Raw genomic sequence first — 24,903 nt, 5'->3', positions numbered from 1 at the left:
TACCAACAATAGGTGACTTGTCAAAACCCCACTTTCTAAATCAAAGAAACATAATATGCTCAAATGACACACAAAATATCCACCACAACATTCATGTAAGCAGGCATATATTGCAAGGAACCAATGTGTCCCACAGTTGCCTCCAAAGTTTTCATGAAATGAATCTGCAAGATACAACTTTGCTCATCCCTTTCGAGATAGGCAAGATGGACCACTAGGTTACACACCATTGACTCAACCCCAATAAGCAGGTGACTTTCCTAACTGTCTACCAAGTCGATTTCATCAAATAAGTCCACCTTATCAGAAATCCTTGGTACCTCTAGCACAACAGTTTGTTCAAGACATAACCATGCGATCAATCACACATACTAAACCACAGTCCAGGCAACTCTAAAATACATAACATCGATAATGACGTTCTCGGTTTTTCTATACTCCATACTCTCTTTTTAATTTTATTACTTACCAATGATCGTTCACTTCTAAATAAACTTTCGGTCTTAAGAACCTGAGCTTTACTAGACAAACCTTTTTTCATACTTATCACTGAAACATGGTGATATCTCGCAGTGTCTGATTCAGAATTAAATATCAAGAACTATCGACTCTATCACTATAACAGAGAAACCAAACTTGGCGGAGGTTGTCTCATATATGCCTTGGATCCCCTAATAACTAATAAAGTTGAAGACAGTGTCCTAAATAGTTTACCTGAATTGGTCTAGATATCAGTTAACACCCTGAATCACAGCCTACTCCTGAGATGTACATACAAAGTCCCTGATATTTCGGATAATGTGAATGATCTTATTATCAATGCATTTATGTTTTAAACTTCAATTCTAAGGTAATTACTGGAGGTTTAAATAATCCCGAAATAAACTGCGATACCGGTCGTTGTCAGTCATGTCGTTATGGATTTTAGCAACAATTATAATTTTAACCAAATTAAAGTAAAGCACAAGTTAAAAGCTAATAATTAGTTGTTAGCACTTAATGTAACCTCAAAAGTGCAAAACTTAACTCTCATTTTCAATAAACGCAATAAAGCAATTCAAAATACATATATCCTAGATAATGACACTTTTATAAACGACTCTAAAGCCATTGCAAACCTTTTCAGAGATATTTTTGCGCACAGTAATGAATTTCTAAATGGTACTGTCTCAAAAGTCATGTATATAACTATTAACTCAATAAAATTTATTTCCTTCGCATACGTAAAAATTGGTAAGACTATAAACTTCCTGAAGGTTTCAAGCGATTATAGAGTAGATGGGATTTCATCCTTTCTCTACAAATATGGTGGACCAGATATTCCACTTTTCCTTCCAAAACTGTTTACTTTCTCTATGGAACCAGGTACTTATCCTTACTGTTGAAAAAAACGTACATCATACCACGTTACAAATCTGGAGATAAGACTGTCATGAACAATTATCGGCCCATAAATATTACCCCAGTTATCTCTAGGGTTATGGAAAAAATTATTAGTGACGAACTCTCCAACTATTTACTTACTGAAAAATTTATCAATGATATTCAGCACGGATTTTTTAAATACTGATCTTGTATGACATGCCATTTTGACTTCTTTAATTTAGTCTATTCCCAACGTAACCAAGGGTATCTAGTCCTAGTGCTATACTTGGATATTTCCAAAGCCCTCGACATGGTTAACCACCAACTTCATATAAATAAACTCGCATCCTACAGGTTCCAAGACCCTTTGTTTGCTTGGTTTGATTCCTACCTCAGCAACCAACATCAAATAGATAAAATTAATCCATCATTGTCGAACGCTGTCCCTGTTAGAAACGGTGTAATACAGGGTGGTGTCTTAGGCCCTTTTCTCTTTTACGTTTTTATCAATGATAGTTGTGAGTGATTTTATGTGGACAAGCCCCTTCTGTATGCAAAAGATCTTAAAATAGTGCATTTATTTTCTCCTCATGAGCTGAACAGTATGCAAAGTTACATCATTATGGAGCTCAACAAAATTGTATGAAATACCATTTGCAATTACAATACGTAAAGTTAAGGTTGTTGATCAAATAAGCTAGATTTTTAATATTGAAATGGCTAGTAGGTATTGTTTATTTGAATCGAATTTAAAAGCTAAGACTTATTCAAATTATTACTCTTTGCTCGCATATCTGTTTTTTTAATATGACGGAGATCGTTAAACAATTATATCTATCATTCTGAATTCAATGCTAGCAGCGAAATCACAATACTATCAGGAAACGTTTGTAACCTTATAATCGTGACCGCAAAAATATAGTCAAAAAGATTATCAGGATTAGAGGCTTTCTCGCAATAAATAGTCTTAAACGAATGTCTGTTTCTTTTGTTTAAAATCTGCATGCAATCTGCTGATCATGTCATAAATGTTCATCCAATTTTGCAAATTGGTTTAATCTACTTATATTGTTTAACAGTAAGTTATTTCGTTTTATGATTATTATAAAATGCATTAATAAGTGTGATGTAGATAAGTAATGAAAAACATTTACAACATTAAATACCATTTATCCGAAAATTTTGGCTTTAAAGATTCACGGAGAAAGACTAGATTTAATAATCATGAATCTTTTCTAGTTGTGCCTTTTCATTATGTTGTTTCTAAAGACCTAATAGTTTATGTAAACTATACTTCTCCTAGATCGATTAGCACTAATCTACATAGATCATACATAGATCCTCGTCACTGCTTGACGAAGAGGAACTCTGAGAATGACGTGGTTTACTTCGAATACTGATTTCATACAGAAAATATCTCGTCAAAAACTAATGACTTTATTTATAATCTTTTCAGGAACAGTTGAAACATATTAGGTTCAGTGTACGCCTATAGGCATACTCCTACTGTGATACAGTTCACTACCACATATCTTCTTAGATTATGCTAATTTACATCCCAATTACAGTCCAACTAACTATAGTTTTGTCAGTATATCACTTGACCTATTTCTGCTTTGTTAATTTAAGCCTGTTTTCTTATAGGTATGTTCCTCCATTAAATCTAAGCGTAAACTATTATTTTTTAGCTACTTTATTAGTGCACTAGACTTTAAAGAAGTTTCATCATTTGAACTGGTTTCATGTAATATTTCAACCCAGTTTTAGTAAATTTATTGTAAAGTCAACTATGATATATTGTATCATTTTTCTTTGTATTATAAAACATAAATTTAACATTGCCACCACTAACCATTACAATTAAGTATGTAGATCATAATCCCTATGATTTCTATGGGTGACTGGTATTATTATCTCTCAGCATATTTTGATGAGCCTACTTTACCTACATTATTTTATAACAGATAGATTACTTTAATCAAAAAACTATATGAACATCAGTCTTCTGAAAATAAATACTTCAAAATCATTTATTATTAAGTTATAATTTCTCCACAAAACCCATTCTGATTATAATAATTTCATTATGACTGATAACAACATATATAATTGTATACATTCGTAAATATATATCATTTATCTTATTGGAATAAATAAATGTTGTGAAAGCATACAAATCAAAGTTTCACAAAGTTACTGAGAATTTTGAATTTAAGATTATCTCAGCATTTAATTGTTTGATAGGTAATACAATATGAACTCTACTAAAAAACCATAGCTTGTTTAGTGATATAGTTCATTATATATCAACAAATTCAAAGTACAAGTAAAATTATGAATTCAAAACCGAAGATAATTTCATATATGTATGTGTCAACTATTAGATAATTTAATGAGCATTTTATGGTTAATATGAAAATTGATGTCAATGTAGAATGTTCTTTTACAGTTCTCTTTGGAATTTCAATTTTTTGGGAGGGGGGCGAAAATACAAAAAAAATTGGTTCCTTGTTTGAATTTGGTGATTTAAAATTTTCAGGATACTCTTTTCTGTATTTCATGGAAACTTACGATATAATAATTCCTAAATATCCCTTCGGTCTTTTGAGCAAAATATAAGCATTTTATTAAGAAATAAAACAAAATTCCCAATGGTTAAATTATTTCTCCTTCTATATATTTTTAAAGATATCAATAAATTAACTCTATGAATCTATGCCTAGTATGGACTCAGTGAGCAAAATGACCCATCAGTTATGTTCACTTGATTTTCTTTAGAAATAGATTATATACATAAATCCAAATGACTATGTCTATCATGGATTGTTATATTTAAGTATTATTTGTTTTGTTAAATTAATGACAAAATATACGCTTTTAACATTTATCACTGGGAACACTTTTCGCATAAACATCATTATCCAGTATATACCGATCTGCTAACATTCAGGCCATTTCGATGAGATTCATCTTTTTCTAACAATGAAAATATTTAGATCAGAGTAGCTGTGGATACGTGTCCCTAATATTCCAAGAATTTTTACCACTTTGACTACCAGTGAAAAAATTTCAAATGTATATCTCAAGGGTTTCATATTTGGAATGAACATTTTGTCAACACTCAGTCTTTTTACCAACTTTCCTTAAAGACGAAAGCCAGAACAATAGTTTCCCATGATTTTAATTAGATTATCTTCTCTCTTATGATGATTTATTAGTTCTTCGGTTTGATACAAACTACAATATTCATTTCCCTTAATTTCCTTTTCTTTTATGTTTTTCTACAACATGTCTTACGAGAGCAATGACGGAGCATTTAGCTTCAAATAAGTCAAAAAGGGAAACTGATTTCCTAATTTATGAGAATTCGTCCAAACGTTTTTCTAGAACAGATAGATAATTGTACCAGTGCATTAACACGTAATAATATCACAGAAGCGGTTGAGTATGAGAATTGATTTAATTACAAATCGGTATCTAACTGCTATCAGTTCAGAAGGGGTAGTAACGTACGAGTGAAAATACCTGTGTTTTCGTTTAAAAAATACTGAATATACTAGAGTTTATGTTCAAATGTTTACCTCTGCAGTAATAAACCAGAAGCTTAACGAAACAACAGAAGACAAACGATATTGTTTGGTGTTTGAAGACAACAGTCGCTTAGTCATAAAAACATAGTTTACAGCACAACAAACCTTTCTCCAGTAACCGTCTACTTAGAAAAAACTAACGCTGTGAGTAAACTTACTATAGATTAGAATATCATTCCAGCATGCAGTACATGTCCGGCGTAACGCAGTCAGACGTGGCAAATCAAAATTCCAACCAGAGCAAAATTCACAGCATATTATAGCTCTTTAATAAAAAATACGTCATAATATAACGAATTCAATGACTACATGAACGTGAACATGACCGCTATTACACTGGGTGATACATCAGGTTTACGTGGAAACGTAGGGTTTTAACCCACCTGACACAGATCGTTTGTGATCTACAGTCTGAATACTGATTGTTTCATCATTTCATTGAAATAATGGATAGATGTAGATAAAGACAATAAGGAAACACCTGGCCCTTTCTAAAACTCTGACAGGATAGGATACAATCGGAACCATGACGAAGGAATTTCGTGTGTTATAACAGGAAACCCCAACAACTATCGTTGAAAAGCACCTGGAACCTATTGTTAAAAGTAGCAGTTTCTGTTCTTACATTTGGTCTAACAGAAAAAGAACTAGAAAAAGATTTATACTGAATAACCCCGTTCATTCTTCAAGTTTGAATCTGAAGTCTGATGCTACATTGGACATGGTATTCTTGCCCCTCTATTTGGTTTCCAAGGTTGACCTTGGAGAACGGCGCTAACAAACGATAATGAAGGTAGAGGAGTTTTACTCCTTGTTAGGAGAAAGACGAAAAACTTTAGCAGATATTCTACTCTCTAAATTTGGAAAAGACTTGGAAAACATACAGGCAAATCATATTAACTTTTCTTATACACTGAATTAACAGAACTCATGTAATGATGCGTGCGCTGCCCAGAAAGATTTTCTTGATGTTGATGATGAAGTAGAGAACCAAATAAATTCGATAGCTGCGAATCGTTACGAGAGGTTTGGTTTCATATGACGGTTACAATTGAGTATGAATATATAGGTTAATAAATGATATTGAGCTTCAGGCAAAAGGACTCAAGTTACCCAGAACGGATGATAAAGAAACTAAAGTTGGTACGTGAATTTTATTTTATATTTTAAGGCAATACTATGTCCGACAATTACCCCACCTGTATCTTTAGTTACCCGAATAGCACTTCACAAATGCCTACACAATATTACCAAATCTTTGGAGTCTCTGAAGTTCCCTTTAGCTATAGGTTCCATCCACTACGCTCCGTTTTCATTCCCCTGAAGTAGTTAGGCTTTCTTTGAGGCAAAGCAGTAAATCGCAACATGTTCTACATATGTGTGAGAACATTTAGGACTCGCCGTAAACCTTTGAAGGTATTTCTTAAATTTAGAGCAAAATGTCTGGGAATTGCAAAGTAGACTTTATCTTGGAGTTTACATCAAGTGGTTACTTTAATTTTTGACGCAGAAAACAAGTGTTTGTCACTGCTGGCTAACAAACTAGTGTATGAATGCCTAACAAAACGTCTCAATTGAGTTGCTTAGCTTAGGTTGACTCAATTTGTTCTGTTTTAGTAGCACAGATTCCATACTAAAACTATTGTACTTTAAACAAATAATTCCCGGATTTCATGTTCGGGTATTTGGTATTGTCATTGCTCAATACAACTGTCTTTATTGTCTGTGTCATCTGCCTTTAATGGATTTTTATCTGATGTTGATGTGACCGTTACAATAATCCAACTGAAAACCATCATACATTAGGCACAACAGTTGTATTTTCCGAACATCGGATTCTGGCAGAACACTTGAAAGAAACCTATGATCGGAAACCCCCATCCAGACTGTTTCTCTACTTTCACAGACCATGTTGCATAGCGGTGGAGTAATGCAGAGTAGAATGCTATCCAGTTCAGTGTATTGCCCTTCTACGACGTAGCTATTGCAAGTTGGTCCGTACTCTGCATCGGCGTGGTAATATTGAAGTAAGAAATGAACCTGTAAATGTTCATTGACAACTCTATCTTGTATGGGTTCATATATTACTATGTACATCATATTGTTTTACGTGTTGCTATTTAAACACTATTATAAAAGATAGCATTTATATTAACTATTAGAAGCCGGCAAGCTAGCTTATTTTCTTTACCTAAAATATTGAACAACCTCAACATCCCTTTCAGTTGTTCTAATACACTGCAAGTGCTCTGAAGACGTATTTTCATAAATACTTGCAACCTAATTCATCTAACCTATTCTTAGCACTGCTTTCCTTAATGACAATGAACCCCAAGAACGAAAATGTGTTGACACAAGTCCCGAAGGCGTGGTACAGTGTGAAAAGCTATAGGCAGTCATGTTTAATAATGGCGGCTTCCAATAGTATTTATTTTGTTCCTCTATTAAGCCTAGTACACAGCGCTTTGGAGACAAATAAATACCTGTGACCTATAAATACGATCCGATCTTAACATTGGTGTTTTACAGTCAAACAAAAGGAGTTTGGATCACTACCAAGTATGCTAAGTCCATAATAAGTGGTCATGTATGTCACTTATATCATTGTTAGTGTGGGTTGAGGATACCTATATAAATGTTGTGTGTACTCCGTGATGTAGCTGGAAACTGACCTATCAAGAGCAACGTAGCTTTCAATAATACTAAAATACCCTAAACACTCGAAAATTTCCCCAGATTCTTAATTCAAGCTTTCGGTACAAGCCACTTAGGAGGTGTAAAGTTCATCTAAGTATTCGGAAGGTCAATCGTCTCGTTTTTGCTGGACATAACTGTCTCCCTTGGGTTTATTTATGCGGCACAAATCAGTTCTAGTAAGTGGTTGTTTGAACTGTAGGAGCCCAGTTGGGGACTCGGAGTGTATACGTAATTGACATTTTTGTTATCCCCAACCAGTTATAGAGTTAATTTGAAATATGTATCCACTGTGCTTACTCATTCTGAGGTGATAGTCACAACTCAACGGCATCCCAGGAAATTCTGGTTGTATAGTCAAATTTCCCTGTCTTACAACTCAAGCTACGTAATAACTCAAGCTTAGCTGTTAAGGCGTTCGTCTTTCAGCCACTAGGTCTCACACCCAAACCTTACTTCACTTACTTTGTTTTGGGCAGTATCATTAGATCTCACAATTAAAGTGTAGCTCATACCCAAGTACTTGGTAAATGAGTTGACTATTTGTTTTCTTATCCACTGAGTAGTTATATTTGATAATAGAGGAATAAAATCAAGAACAATTTGAACAAAACCTATCACTTGTCGGTCCTAAATTCACTTGACAAGTTCAGACAAAGGATTTAACGTCTGATCAGTGGTTGTCTATTAGGATGTGTTGATAAACACCATATAATGATGTAACTAGGACTTGTCAATCCAACAACACTACCCATTCATTTTTTAAATAAGATTTCCTATAACCAGAAACCTAAGCTTATTGTTTGCTAGATAAATTTATCGTCGTTGTTCATAGACTTTTTTTTCCATTTTTAGGTCTTGATAAAATGATTCACTTGTATTTAAAACGTCAAAGCAACATCATAGATAATGATTCCAACCTGGTAAAGAACCGTGAAAAACTATGTCGTTTGTTAGAGACTGCCAGATCACAGAATTCTGGTAATACAGTCGTCAAAAAGCTGAAGGGATCTGCATCGCGTAAGATTCGTTCAGCTGTATCACAAAGTTTCACGAAGCACACACGCCGGGTTCCAGGCTTGAATGCTAAGTCAGAAAAAATCCCTGTTGATCACTGGCCCTCGTAAGTTTATTTGTATGATCCTAGTCACTACATCTAAATAGTAACTGAACCCCTTTAAATGTTATTTAACTTTTTAACATGCTTTTCGATCATCTGTTGTAAAAGTTTATCATATATTCATAGTACACTTCATGGTGAAATGATGCCATCTTATATGTTGTAGTTGAAATTATTTGCAAACATTGTGAATCTTTTCAAATAATTTGATTTTAAGCTAGAAAGATATGATTGACGTCATGTTTTTCCATTGCTAACTAAGAGCTTAACTAATAAAATGTCTGTTTGGAGAATGCAATGTGTTGTTCTACATAGTGAAGTCATGACTATGTGGATCAATGATTTAAATATCCGTATCAACTTTTTACATTTACATATAGGTCAGAAAATGGCTTTTTCTGTTTACTTAGAGGATTTCTTACACATGGGGGTGTACGGAGGAGATTAACTACAGCTCAGATTTGTGAATATGTTCGTGAATGGCAGGTTTGCAATCAAAACAGGTTAAGAACGGTTGGGAGAGGTTGCAGCTGGATCGATCGGGTAAATTATGTAAAGTGTTTATTTTCGAAATGCATCTGTAAGAATGTAGTTCAATTTCGTCCCTAAAAATGAATTCTTTAGTTCGTGTAATTAACCGCTTGTGTCATTGAATAAAAATAAAGAGAATCCAGCGGATAGAATTTTCCTTTCCATGAAATCTTTAATCACTTTATGATCCAAACTTTTATGTCCTTCTATAAACTTACATATCTATCAAACTTCTGCAGTTTCTCATTCATGGTCGATATATCAGAATGCAGAAAAAATATTTATTTATTCAAACACATGAAATCTGGTGCAATTAGGCACCGAATGTATGTGTGCCACACTTCATTCGATTTTTGTGAGAGCTGGAATACTGCTTGGGAGCCAAAACAGAAGCTCGTGGTTTTCTTAGAGGGTCATACCCCGTGCCTTTGACCTATAGGTCTAATCCACAAGGCAGTAGAGCAACGTTAAGAGATACAGTCTTACGGTAACCGGTGACCAACAGCATGTTCATACGCTATTTGTTTCCCCAGGATACTGGAGCTCATGTGCACCACGAGAAGGCAGTGTTTTGGACTTCCCTGATAGTAGCTGTATACATGTGTTCATGTGGGAGCATTTTGAGAGGGGGAGCTGGTTCTCCTCACTCTCAGCCGTACCAGGGTATTTGGGGGCATAAAAATCTAACTTATGTGGTATTTGTGAGAAAGTCATTTTTAAGTTACTATAGTAGCTAATGAAAGCAATGACAAACTGAACATGCTTAGAGCTAAAACTTTTATTTTTAAGATGCAAATGTGTATTAACGTCAATCATTTCATAGCTTTTAGTACGACTGGATAATTTCTGACATGCTCATCAGTTAATACTTTACTGTCAAGAACTTTTCGATTTCTATCAATCACAAATCATTGCGTAGATTTTACTTTTCTCCGTTACTTTGCATAATATACACGATTGTATTAACTAATTCAGTGATTGAAATGTAGTTAATGACAATCAGTTTCGTATCATTACACATATATGTACTAAATGCGAAGCTCTTAAGATGTTTAAGCGCCTTTACTGTAGTAAGTAGAAATCCTTGATTGATAACTTACTTACTTACTTACGCCTGTTACTCGTGAAGGAGCGTAGGTCGCTCACCAGCATTCTCCATCCAATCCTGTCCTGGGCAATCCTTTCCAGCTCCTTCCAGTTCCTATTCATCCTTTTCATATCTGCTTCTATTATCCGACGTAATGTGTTCTTTGGCCTTCCTCTTTTCCGCCTCCCTTCAGGATTCCAAGTTAGGGCTTGCCTCGTGATGCAGTTTGATGATTTGCGTAATGTATGTCCTATCCATTTCCATCGTCTTTTCCTAATTACTTCTTCAGCTGGAAGTTGGTTTATTCTCTCCCACAGAAGGCTATTGCTGATGGTATCCGGCCAATGGATGTTGAGTATCTTGCGTAGACAGCTATTTATAAATGCTTGTACCGTCTTGATGGTGGTTGTTGTAGTTCTCCAAGTTTCAGCTCCATACAGTAGAACTGTTTTGACGTTCGTATTGAAGATTCTCACTTTGATATTGGTTGACAGTTGTTTTGAGTTCCATATGTTCTTCAATTGTAGGAATGCGACCCTTGCTTTGCAAATCCTCGTCTTTACGTCTGCATCTGAACCTCCTTGTTCATCGATGATGCTTCCCAGGTATGTGAAGGATTCTACATCTTCCAGAGTTTCGCCATCAAGAGTGATTGGATTGCTGTTCTCCGCTTTGAATTTGAGGACCTTGGTTTTCCTTTTGTGTATACTGAGGCCTACTGATGCAGAGTCTGCTGCTACACTGGCTGTCTTCATCTGCATCTGTTCGTGTGTACGTGATAGGAGGGCTAGGTCATCTGCGAAGTCCAAATCGTCTAATTGATTCTGAGCTGTCCATTGTATTCCGTGTTTTCCTTCAGATGTCGAGGTCTTCATAATCCAGTCGACCACCAGAAGAAAGAGGAAGGGGGAGAGTAGACAGCCTTGTCTGACTCCGGCCCTTACTTGGAATGCATCTGTCAGCTGTCCTCCATGCACGACCTTGCACTGTAGTCCGTCGTATGAGTTTCGGATAATGTTGACAATCTTCTCAGGAACTCCGTAGTGTCGAAGAAGTTTCCATAATGTCCTCCTATCCACACTGTCAAACACCTTTTCATAATCAATGAAGTTGATGTATAGTGACGAGTTCCACTCAACTGATTGTTCGACGATGATCCGTAGTGTTGCAATTTGGTCTGTGCACGATCGATCCTTACGGAATCCAGCTTGTTGATCTCGAAGTTGGGCGTCCACTGCATCTTTCATCCGGTTCAGCAACACTCTGTTAAAGACCTTCCCTGGTATTGACAGTAGTGTAATGCCCCTGTAGTTTTCACATTTGCTCAGATCTCCTTTCTTTGGAATATTGACGAGGTGTCCTTCTTTACAGTCCATCGGCACTTGTTCCTCCTCCCAAATCTTTTTGAATAGAAGGTAAAGCATGCTTGTGGTTACTTCGACGTCTGATTTCAGTGCTTCTGCTGGTATGTTGTCAGGTCCTGCTGCTTTCCCGTTCTTGATTTGTCTGATGGCCATTCTGATTTCTTCCGTCGTTGGTGGATTGACATCTATAGGAAGATCTGTGTGTGCTGCTTCGATGTCCACTAGATTCATTGGAGCCAGCCTATTCAGGAGTTCCTCGAAGTATTCTACCCATCTGTTCCACTGTTGTTGAATTTCAGTGATTGGCTTGCCTTCTTTGTCTTTGACCGGTCTCTCTGGTTTACTGTATTTCCCTGCTAGTTTCTTCGTTGTATCGTAAAGCTGTTTCATATTTCCTTCTCTAGCAGCTTTTTCTGCCGTCGTTGCTAATTCTTCCACGTATTTCTTCCTGTCGGCTCTAATGCTCCTCTTCACTTGCTTGTTTGCTTCTGTGTATTCAGCTTGTGCTTGGACTTTCTCTGCTCGTGTTCGGCTGTTAACTGCTGCTTTCTTGTTCTTCCTTTCTTTGATCTTGTCCAGAGTTTCTATGGAGATCCATTCCTTATGATGGTGTTTCTTTAGGCCCAGAACCTCTTGACACGTTGAAGTTAATGCTTCCTTGATGCTTTTCCAGTTAAATTGGCCATAACTAGGTGGTGATCTGAAGCTATGTCAGCTGCTCTCCTGTTTCTCACATCTTCCATTGTCCTTCGGAATTTTTTATTGATGCAAATATGATCTATTTGGTTCTCTGTAGCGTGGTCCGGTTAGATCCATGTAGCCTTGTGTATACGCTTGTGTGCAAATATTGTGTCCCCTATGACCAATTTGTTGAATGCACATAGATTTGCAAATCTTTCTCCATTTTCGTTTCTCTGTCCCAGTCCATGTCGCCCCATGATATCTTCATATCCAGTGTTGTCTATCCCGACTTTGGCATTTAGATCTCCCATTAGAATGGTGAGGTCCTTTCTTGGGCATTTCTCTATGATTGACTGCAGCCGCTCGTAGAATTGATCTTTAATGTCGTCGTTGCTATCATTGGTGGGTGCATAACATTGGATAATATTCATTAAGATCCCCTCCTTCTTTGTTTTGAATGATGCTTTGATGATTCTGGATCCGTGAGATTCCCATTCTACAAGTGCATTTCGTGCTACTTTGGATGGCATTAGAGCGACTCCCTGAGTGTGTGGAGCATTTTCCTCTTCGTGACCGGAGTATAGCAGCATCTCTTCCGTAGCTAGCCTTTTCTGTCCAGCTTGAATCCAATGGGTTTCGCTGATTCCCAGTACTGCCAAATTGTATCTCCTCATTTCCGTTGCTATTTGACTGGTCTTCCCGGTCTCCCACATTGTTCGGACGTTCCATGTACCTACAAAAATTTTTGCTCTGGTTGTTAGAAGGGGCATCGGCCTCGTGGCTTCCGAAGGAACTCGGCTTTCACCATGAAGCGTCATAATCCTTTCACATGAAGACCTTCTAACTCCCAGGGCAGAGTTAAAATGGTTTGAATTATTTTTTCTGGTAAGCGTTTTTTTAGCGAGTTAGTTTTCTACGGAATGTAGACGCTAACCCCATGCCCAACCCTCGTCCTTTACCCGGGCTTGGGACCGGCAGTAACTCTAGAAGAGCTACAGGCGAAGTTTTCATTGATAACAATTAGACGATATTTTGTCTGTTTGGTCCTTAGTTTGCCTCGGTGTATCAACCCGATTTCACGACTATCAGTTTACAGATAATTGATCATTTCGATCTACATTTAGTTTTGTTTTGTCTTAATGTAACACGATTTTTATTCAGGTTGAAGACTGGTCTTCTGTAACTCATCATGCATTAGATTTTCTTACCGCAGAAAGTTCACCCGAAAGTGTCATACGTAACAGTTCTCGCCGGCTTGTATGTCCGAGACCGTTTGTTAGTTTAAAACCGCGCATTCATCAGTGGTGTTGGCTCCTGTGCCCCCCATCAGGAATAAACCCTAAAGTCGACCAAGAATGGATCCAAAAATTTGAACTGGAAACCAGAGAGTTGACGGGTTTATTTTCTGACTGGCTTCGAGCTCCTCGTGGTCTTGGTGGGTTGACAGATGCAGTTTTGTCGATAACAGACTCCTTGCTTTTGAGTGGGAGGAATAAAGTCAAATCCGTTGAGAATACAAATTCTTCAGTTATGGAAAAACAGTATTCTGGAGGATCTGATGGTGACGGTGATGTAGAAGACTCAGAAATTGATGAAGGTGAAAGATGTTTACGAATAGATGATTGCCAAGTTGAGTCAGATGATGGCGATAAGAAAAGTGGAGACATCCAAAAGATTAGAAGAAACATTTCATCAAAACACTCTCAACAGTCAATATCCCATGAAGATAATCGACTTTATTCCGACGATGATATCCCTCCACCACTTTAGTAAGTCTAATTTCATCAGCCATATATTTTCACTTTTGAGATTTCAACTATCGGTTGTGACCATAACTATTTTTCACGTACTTTTTTTTAAGAGATAAGTGTTTTTTAGGTTATTTTATTCTTAGTTATTAAAAATTAAACGTATAAATTTTTCAGCCTAAGCATATACAACTTTAAGGACAGAAATAATGATTGTAATCAACATTAAAATGGTTCTTTGGTTATTGATATGTACTGATTTTACATTCGTAAACCCTTCTTGCTATTATTTACACGCTCAGTAGATGCTCGGTGCCTGTACTTAAGTAAAGTTCGTGTTTTAGACAAATGGAATAAAAAACTATGTGTCATGATGGCTTTCTTAATTCAAAATGTTCCTCCTTCCAGCAGCACGGAAACAAAACAGTTCAGTATTAGAACAGAGATATATCATTAAATATAAATTGACCACGATATTTCACTGTACGTAAGTGTTGTTGCACATAAACACAATGTCTCGACAAATTGTTCATTTATGCAATTGTGGCATAAAGATTATGTAATTGGCATTTTTCTGTGTTGTGTATTTTTTGTGAAAGTATTTGACATTAGAGGCTTTCTATATTTATTGTTATTCGATCACATCTGTTCTCTACAGAAACTAATACTTTCTGTTATGCATGTCCTGTGGTATTGTAAGTCAGCTTCTCTTTCATTCCAGTCCAACTAGATGGAAACTCCAACCATTTTCAAAGGAAGAGAAGGCTGATTTTCAATTGCAAGTAAGTTTAGTGTTTGTATTTTTATGCATCTAAATATAAATTAACTAATAATAAAAGAGATAACTTCTACTTTGTCCATAATATCGACTTATTAATTTATTCATCTACTACACCTAAAGTTACTTGTATAAAAGTGAATTGGTCACTTGAATACTAATAACTATGCTGAAAAAACTCCCGACCGTTGTTGCTACCTTGACGTGGTGGTCGGGCTTGCCAACGTGATGAAGCAACCGAGCTATACTGGCTGAGACAACCGTTCCTCAAGGTCCTACCATGTCAGAAAGGTCGGTTGAAGAGCGGTAAGACTAAAAGCAACAAACCCAAGGTCCGAAGGCGAAGTCGTACTGCTGACTGTACAGAGGTGTGACAGCAGTAAGGTGTTTCCTTCAGACAACCAGCATGACAGCGATGCTACCTTCCTACAAGGAGGGGTGGGGTTAGAAAAGGTCGACCCTAAAAATGCACACCTCGCCTTATCCTACGGATATCCGTCTCCGGCGGTTAGGTCTCAACAAGTACGGAGCTAACACAAAAATTACCCACAAAAAGGTCGTGTGTGACCGACCTCAAGCAGTTGTCCCTTGGGCACTGCGGTCACGCTCTCAGGTCACTAAGACCACCCCTAATCCAATTTCCTTTTCAGGTACCTCCAGAAGAACCCTTCCACGGTGTAGGCAACCGGGAAGTGATAACCGCCCTCATACCTCTAACAGCACTCGAGACCACTGTATTCATAATCAACCTCCGTCTTCACTTCCTACTATTGCTCCCACATCGACTTTCACCTCTAAACTTCCTTTTTTGGCTTCCCCCTCAAGTGTCACCATAGCCAATGATTCTAGTGCTCAAAACACTGTCCCAGGTCTATTGAAACCTCGCTTCAAACTATTCATTGGAGCCTTCAACGTACACACCCTATGTCAAATCGTTCAACAGGCTTCCTTGGCTAGAACCCTAGAATCTCGTACCATTGATGTATGCCATGTCTCTGAAACACGCATGCAGGATCCCAGTGTGGTCATTCACTTGACCTCACCTCGGCAAAACGGAGAGCCAACGAGATACACCCTCCGTGTATCTGGTGACCCGACGGCCAGCTCTCGTGGACTGGCAGAAGTAGGCATAGCACTAAGCATGAGGGCGGAACAAGCACTGATAGAGTGGATCCCCGTTAACAGTCGTTTATGCACTGTTCGACTAAACGGCTCCGTAAGAACTCGGAAGGATAGGGACACACGTCGTTGCCTTTTTGTCGTTTCTGCCTACGCTCCCACCGACTGCAGCTCAGATAATTGAAAGATGAATTTTACAGAAAGCTATCTGAACTTCTTCAGAACCAACGATGGACTCAAATAGACCATATTGCCATCAGTCATCGTTGGAGAGGGTCGATAGAAGATTGTCGCTCATTTTGGAGTACCTGCTTGGACTCCGACCACGCCCTAATACGGGCACGCATCTGCTTGCGCCTCACTGGACGCAAGAAAGCCTCAGTAAAAAGACCCGTTAGAACTGAATTGAGTAGCGAGAAAACCAGAAGTAGGTTCCAGGAACAACTGAGGTCACACTTAGGTAGTTCTGAAAACGAGGCTGACCCAGATGTTGCTTGGAAAGCTATACAAACAGCTGTGGAAACAGCAGTGACATCTATCAGTGATTTAAACCACAGGGTTACAAAGAACCAATCGATTTCCTCAACGTCTACTGCACTGATGGATTCTCGTAAACTCATCCCATCAGGCTCTGAACACGATAAAGAGCGAAAACAAATCAAATCTAGGTTAGGCAAAAGTCTAAGAAACGACCGTGAGCAGTGGTGGGCAACGAAAGCAAAAGAGATGGAAAAGGCGGTGGCTATAGGGAACACAAGACAGCTCTACAGACTAATAAAAGAAACTGGAATTAATAAGTCAAGTGTAAGTCAGACTATTTCGGAGAAAGACGACACCCTCATCTGCTCTCAGTCCAGACGTTTAGAACGATGGGCGGAACATTTCAGAGAACAGTTCAGCTGGCCTTCAGCTACTCTACAACTATCCTCCATTCCCAGACAGTATGGATGGAACATTGAAGTAGGTTCCCCAACTCTAGCAGAAGTTCGAAAGGCTATAGACAATCTGGAACGAGGAAGGGCAGCTGGTCCAGATGGATTGGCTCCATAGATCTTTAAGGATGGTGGTCCAATTTTAGCGATTAGGTTGACTAATATTTTAGCTAAGATCTGGGAGTTAGACGTTATTCCATCTGACTGGTCGCAATCACTGATTGTCTCAATATATAAGAAAGGGTCAAAATCATCCTGTGACAACCACAGAGGGATTAGTTTAACTAATATAGTATCTAAAATACTAGCCTCGATAATTATCAGACGCCTAACTAAGACTCGTGAACTGCAAACATGAGAGAATCAAGCTGGCTTCAGACCTGGTCGTGGCTGCATCGACCACATATTCACCATTCGTCAGGTTCTAGAACATAGGCATACTTATCGACGTCCAACAATGGTGGTCTTTCTTGACCTAAAAGCAGCATTTGACTCGGTAGACCGCGAGATTCTGTGGCAGTGTCTGTCATTGAAAGTCGTACCTCAGAAGTACATAAACCTTGTGAAGGCTCTTTACTCGAACACTACCAGTCGAGTCAGAGCTTATGGCGAACTGTCATCTGCTTTTGCAACCTCAAGTGGTGTCCGTCAAGGCTGTCCACTTTCTCCATTTTGTTTAGTTTCATCATAAACGTACTGATGGAAATAACGTTCTCATCGACTGAATTCTCGGGTATTGATCTCCTTCCAGGAGGTCCACTTATCGACTTAGAATACACAGATGATATAGTCCTGTTTGGTGAAGACGCTGATAAAATGCAGAGTCGTTTGGTAGCACTAAGCAACAATGCCAGGATGTTTGGGATGTGTTTCTCCCCTGATAAATGCAAGTTTTTGCTTCAGGACTGGTCTGCGTCAACATCTGAACTAAGAATAGGTAGTGAGACAGTCGAACGCGTTGACAACTTCACTTAACTTGGAAGTCCGATCAGCCCTAATGGGTTGGTGTCTGACGAAATCTCAGCACGGATTCGATAAGCTCGCTTGGTTTTGCCAACTTACGTCACATATGGCGAAGGCGAGATATCCGTCTATCAATAAAAGGACGAGTATACTGCGCGGCAGTCCGTTCTGTTTTAATTTACGGCAGCGAAACATGGCCATTAAGAGTAGAAGACACTCGTAAGCTACTAGTATTTGACCACAGATGCCTTAGAAATATTGCTGGCGTCTGCTGGGATCACCGGGTAAGTAGTAGTGAGGTTCGACGCAGGGTATTAGGGAATGATGGTAAATCAGTTGATGAGGTTGTGAATCTTCATCGACTGAGTTGGTTGGGACTTTTTGACGTATCGCTGAACACCGATTACCAGAACGTGCAGTACTGACTAGTGTTGGGGATGGTTGGAAGAGAATCAGGGGTGGCCAAACCAAAACGTGGCATCAGTGCTTGAAGACACTAACCTCTAGTCTGAGCCATGTTGGTAGATGTAGACTACTTGGTTGGGGTCCGCGTGATTATCGTAACCAATGGTTGGAGACTCTTGATGACATGGTTGAGAATCGATCACAATGGCGTTGGTGTATACACTCTCTGTCTTCCCTTAAACTAAGAGATTAAAATCGCTTCATGTCTTTCTTTCTATGAACTAATTCTTTCTTCCTGTACTGTATCCTTATTGCAATCTTTCTTTTATATATTACCACCTCTGAATTAACTACTTTTATGAATCCGGTGTCCATCTTGTTGTGTTAATGAGGTATGGCAACTTGGACCGATGCATATATGTGCCTTGTCCTACGTTGTAGCTGACTGACTGACTGACTGACTGCTGAAAAAACTGGATTCCTCAAGTCCCAGTTTTATTATTTGTTACTTTTTGATGAGTTTTATTAATGTAACTCATTCATCATGTACAAATTATTGTACTCAGCTTTAAGCTATACTGTGTAGGCTATTGACACTATCCAACTACCAAAACCGAAATAGATGGATCGAAGTTCGAACCTGGAACTTGTTAAAAGCTGAGTATTCTAACCACTGGGTTATCCATCTGCGTTGATGATACTTATGTTTAGGACTTACCGTTGAATACCTCCAGCTATTCGACTTCGTGAGCGAAGCTGCAACTAAACCGGTTTCAATTAACTAAGCAAAGTCATAAAATCCGTTGTTCACGTTAAAAGAATAAGTCTTCCTATGAGTATTTTTTCCTTGTAACACTTAGTGGTATGCATATGCTATTCGATAAATGCTTCCTTATCAATTTAAAGGATACTATATTTGAGAATCTTAGTTTTGTTACTGATTGCATCTTAATCACTAGAACTGGAAAGTTGTTATGACCTCTCGGTTGATGGAATTATTTACTCATTACCCCACCTTTTGTTGCAGATTTCATTATTAATGTGATTGTACGAAGTCTTTTGGTTTTAGGTCATTCTAATTACCCATTTTATCCCCCAAATCATCGCAACTTGATCGGCATCTGAGAAAACTATGCGATAGGCTATTGTTTCATGATGAGTTATTCTTTAAAGCTATACCTATCAATATGCTTAATAGTTATAGCTCATTTGAAGTTATAAACCTGATACAATTTTAGTTCTACCGGTCATTGAGACTACCCTTTTGTTGCCTTTTAATATACCTCTGCCGTAAGATATCAGCGGATAGAGAATGTCGTGTGTGTTAGTTGAAGCTTATCGAGATTTTCTTAAAATGGCACATAAGTGTGTAGGTTGATTTTTAACACTTAACATATGATGGACAGCGCTAGCTGGTAATTCAGCTATAATTCTCTCTAATTACAAACGCAAGGTTGCACATATGTCTACACTTCTGTGTAATGTTTATGGAAATCGTCGTTTCGCAATGGTTTTATGTATATTTTTATTGTTTGTAGGAAGCTGAACGTTTTTCTCATCCATGGTCTCCATTTGTTTATCACATACAAAACTACTGCGCTGTAGTTGGACCGTTACGCTCAGCTCCAAGTGCTTTAAGTCATGACTTAGTGTTGTATAATTCTGGTCGTAATTGGTCTGGTAACTCAAAGGCTAGAGACCATCCTCTACTGCGGCTTGACCGCCCTATGTTTGTAAGTTTAGCTGAAATTGTCCGAGACGCTGTGGCTTGTTTGCCCAATGGAGAAGGTACTCGTGCAGATATCACCACCCTTGTACAGAATAGCGGTTTTTTATTACCGAATGTCAATCCACGCCAGGTGATTTTTTCAGTATTGTTGTGTTTGCAATGTAATGTATATTACTATGGATAATTCATGTGCCATTGTACGTACTTGAAATTATCTGCTTTATCTGTATTTTTCAAGCATAAACAAATTTTGATGAGTCATGAAAGTGTACGACCTAATTTATCACACGGTACATCCTTATATCGAAAGGAAATTAACAGAAACCATCGTAAGTGACTAAATAATATTGACAGTAGCAGTAAACTGAACATGTCTGATACAATTCAGAAGAAAAGAACTAAATCGGGAAATGTTTAAGATAAAATCCAAATTCATGATTTGAAGGAAGATAATGCATGAATAAATATTTTCTATCAGAACTGATAGATAAATACGGCTATTTCTCAAGGATATTATAAAGATATTCGTCTGATTAAAGTGATTTCTAAATTATTAGCTAACCGTGATTAATCAGAAAGTAGAAGAATATAAACCAGATTTTACACGAAATTCTATCAGTCTAGGCGATCATTTTACCCTACCATAAATAGGAAAATGCACTAGCTCAACTCAGTCATGGAATGAATTAAGAATTTTGGGAGAGTGTAACATATCCTCGTTTCATTTCAAACGTTTACATCAGTATCAAACTTTATTGATATACCCAGGACTGATTAAACATTTATTCTTTACTAATATAACTTAAAAATGAAGTACAAACTCATGCACTCGGCAGTCGATCAATCAATCATATGTAACTTAAAGCCAAACACTTATGCATGCACTCGAGACTGAGCTACACGTAATGTGTGAGGCTTAATTATACCACTTACCTGTCTGTACCACTCTAGGTAGACGGACATTTTAATCTGCAGTTTAATGATTAAAAGTCAAGCTATTTTACCACTGAACCGCCGTCTCACCACGTCAAGCAGAAGTAAGACTCGATTCCATGCAATATGATTATTGCTAAAACATTTCGTTTCTCTAATTGATTTACTCTGTTATGTTGTATTACTATAACTTAGTAGAAATAAGTGGGACATAACTAATGCCTGTTCAGTTTTGTCTAATCTCCTACCAGAAAGAAGTTATAGTTCCTAAAATTCATAGATTCTGAATTTTTGTTTACTATCCTCGAATTTCTGCTGATTATCTGAAATTATCCAACACTAAATTTGTGTTCATTCCGTTTTTTCGTTTGTATTAAGATTCATCTTAGTTAAAAGCTCTAGTCGAGTTATTTACTTTTTTTTCTAATAGTTACAACAATGTGTCAGTTCTGCGTTGGATCGATTACAAGGTGAAACTTCTGATCCGTCGGTCTACTTTAATAACAATCGTCGTATGTGGATTTATCGTCACAGACATAGGACTGTTGAAAAGTTTGGTAAGTGATTGTATTTGTGTTATAGCCTGAATTATAACTACGTATCATCACGTTTCTTCACAACTTCAGGTAGTCTGCTAGTGTATTTTAGTAGGAATTTTCTGGAAACAAGAACTGCATGATGGAACAAAGTATTATATGTTGATCGTTCTCTCAATTCCTCGCTCGAAATTTATATTTTCGATGTTCATATCATTCTTAGCTTTGTGTGTTAAAAAATTACAATCAAATAAACTCATGTATATTCAGTAGTTGACTTTATATCAGCAGCGACAGTAATCAACAATTTTGTTTAATTACCTGATTTAGAATTTTTTTTTCTTATCATAACACATGGTTTCTGGATCTAAAAAATACTTAGTGTCATTACCCTCACTCTTTATTTTTCAGTTATGTAACCTAAACTTCAGTAACATAGATTTGTTTGTTATTAAGATCATTCATTACAAAACCTCAAAATTACTTTTCACTTTTATCATAGCTCCAACTGAATCTACTTAAAACTCAGACTGTCAGTACAGTTTACCTCATTTTTATAATTTTTATTATAGTAGATTGGTATTAGCCCTGTTTGAATTAGTTGTTATGTGTATTTACTGTTGATCGAAAATTTACAGGGTATCGATTGTTCTATATAGCTATTGTTTAACTTGTCATCATTCGGTCCCCAAAGTCGTTAACAACTGAATTGAGCCATATCAATAGTTATAGACTTCTTGGACTCGGTCTGCACAATTATCGTAACCAAGGGTTAGAGATCTTGTATGGCGTCGCTTAGAATTGTGTAGATGCATTCACTCTTTACCTTATCCTAATAACCTGAGTCCCAAAATCTCGTACCTTTTTTTCTTTCTCTTGTATCTGATGCTTCCTATTACTAATGATACTACTTTTTTGACCTATTGATTTGTCTTCAATTTGATCGTATGATGCTATTAACGAAATATTCATCCCAGCTATCTTCGTATATAATTATGGACCTATTTTGCGTTAGAGAATAACGGGATAAAATATGTCAAATAAGAGAATGAATTTTGGGTACGTATATTTCAAACACTCGTTGATCGAGACAGACAACGAAGCGGAGAAGGCCAGTGTGTCAATTCAATTTCACAAAACTTAACTCAATATTTGTAGCCAGACAAAAATATGTTAAGGTCATGTGATGAATAGAAAGAATAAATCCAGTGTTATGTTTAAAATTAGAAAATCACAGAACATCTTTATTGTTTACAATTAATCCGACCTATTTTTGTCTGAAGTGATCATAGTACAGAAATTCATCTTTGTTTTTTCACCTTAATCCATCTGTACACAATCAGACAAAATGTCTCAAATGAAATACTATGGAATCACATTAAACTATCCTGCTTATTGCAAGTAAATAAGATATATGAGCTCAATGATTTTTCGTTGAAATTTCCTTTAGTTCTCTTCCTCACTGTTTTTCATCTTTCATTAGCTGAACTACACGAAGCAAGATGTGCTGTTAATGAAACCAAGAAAATTATTCAACGTGGTGGTAGTACATCTGTTCTGAATATTAACCAAACAGTTAAACCTACTAATAAATTAATTCCTGACAAGTATCCAGAATATTCTAGCAAACAAAATAATTTACGACATAATTCTTCAAAATATTCTGGACGTTATCATAATCATCATCACAGTGGCAGACATATTCAATCGGGTTATATCAGTCGAGATTATGGGTATATGGAATTAAACAGAAACTATTCATTTATTGATGATGATCATATACCTGATATTGAAGAATTAGAGGCAGCTGATGAAGTCAATATGATGGAATATAATTGTACATCTGCTAATTACTCAGTGAATTCTAATAATGTCAAAGGTCATATTGGTACAGTGGTTGATAACACTGAGTATGATGATGATAATGAAATGGATGAAGTGGATTATGAAAGTGAAATTCTAAGTGCTTGGGATGATGATAATTCAATTGATCGAATAATCAATCCTCCTACTGGTCAACAACGAGGCAATCAACAATTCAACAAAATGCCTAGATACTTGGATCCATTTCAGTCAAGAAGTCCAACATCATTTATATTGCCATCAAATAATTACTCTCAGTCAACCAGTAATTACAAACAATCACGATTAAATGATTCTAATTATTCATCGAATTCGAAACGGATTCATAAAAACTACACAACTGCTACTGCAGATGATGATGATGACGTTGAAATTGGAAACTATATTATTGACAGTGAAGAGATAAACGAGGAATATTTCTAAGCTTTCTGAATCATTATCTAATTAATGATGTGTAAATATCTCATACCTTTTGAAAATCTCATTTTGATAAAGTGATTTGTTTTTTTTTGTTTGTTCTAACTGCAAATAGATTTCCTCCATCTTTTTAATTTCTTTGGAATTTCAAAAAGAGTAAACAACCCTGATATTTTTTAATTTCTATTCCATTCCTAACATTCATTCATGTTTAACTTAACAGCAATTAAAATGTAAATCAAAATTTCATTTGTACAATTATTTGACCTACCTACAAATAAATCAGTAGTGTCGATGAATTATCATCGGTCAGTTTAGTTGTTTATTAACCAGCGAAATACTTCCATGTTCAAAAGCCGATAAGTGGAGTCAGAATTTGTTAGCGGGACATAGATTGGATTAAAGCATGTTCCATGCACAATTGCGTTGCTGCACACTGATTGGCTAATTCTTATCCAATCAGTGCTAGCCGATACTTGGAGAAGACTCGAGAATCTTATGTAAAAACTATAAATATACTAACGTTTTTCTTATTGTGCTTCTTGCTTCCATCTACCCTTGTTATTTGGAATATAATCTCTTTTCCTGTTCAACCGTGTTCTGATTTGGGGGACTTGTCGAGTGAACTGGTGTCCAATAATACTGAGCAATAGGAATAGCTGGGTCGTAACAAGAGAGAACTATGACAGAATTAAACTGATAGCTTTTGATAAACTTAACGATAACTTTTGGTAACTCTTCTCTTATATGGCACATTGTCGTTGATTACTACTGAGTTTTTTTTCGAAATTTTTAGTCTTTGTTACAACACATCCCTCAGTATCACAATATATGCTTCGTATAGAATTTTTGAAATATATTTTATCAGGTTAAAAAAGGTTTCCGAATCATGAAGCATACTATCAAACGAATTATACGATTGTTTGAAGTTAGAGATTAATACCGTTGAGTGCCAGCTCAGTATTCCAGGGATTGGACCTTCTTGCAAGAGACCGAATGACCTGGGTTTGATTCCTGCGTAGGAGTCGTTGATGCACACCACTAAGGA

At 36.9% G+C, this 24,903-nt stretch overlaps 1 protein-coding gene across 1 annotated transcript; it reads left to right on the top strand.

Annotated features, from left to right (window-relative positions):
- Nucleotides 1-5,706: 5,706 nt before the first annotated feature.
- Nucleotides 5,707-24,448, top strand: MS3_00010463 (uncharacterized protein). The gene is made up of 9 exons (XM_051218827.1): nucleotides 5,707-5,981; nucleotides 6,025-6,098; nucleotides 8,505-8,772; nucleotides 9,150-9,312; nucleotides 13,594-14,201; nucleotides 14,902-14,962; nucleotides 19,916-20,236; nucleotides 21,470-21,596; nucleotides 23,059-24,448. Exons 3-9 carry the CDS (start codon nucleotides 8,516-8,518, stop codon nucleotides 23,859-23,861), a joined length of 2,340 nt encoding a protein of 779 aa, XP_051072175.1. The 5' UTR covers nucleotides 5,707-5,981; nucleotides 6,025-6,098; nucleotides 8,505-8,515; the 3' UTR covers nucleotides 23,862-24,448.
- The last annotated feature ends 455 nt before the right edge of the window (nucleotides 24,449-24,903 follow it).

This window comes from Schistosoma haematobium, chromosome ZW, assembly GCF_000699445.3.
Source record: "Schistosoma haematobium chromosome ZW, whole genome shotgun sequence".
Taxonomy (NCBI): Eukaryota; Metazoa; Platyhelminthes; class Trematoda; order Strigeidida; family Schistosomatidae; genus Schistosoma; species Schistosoma haematobium.
This window is presented reverse-complemented; position numbering and strand designations above follow the sequence as displayed.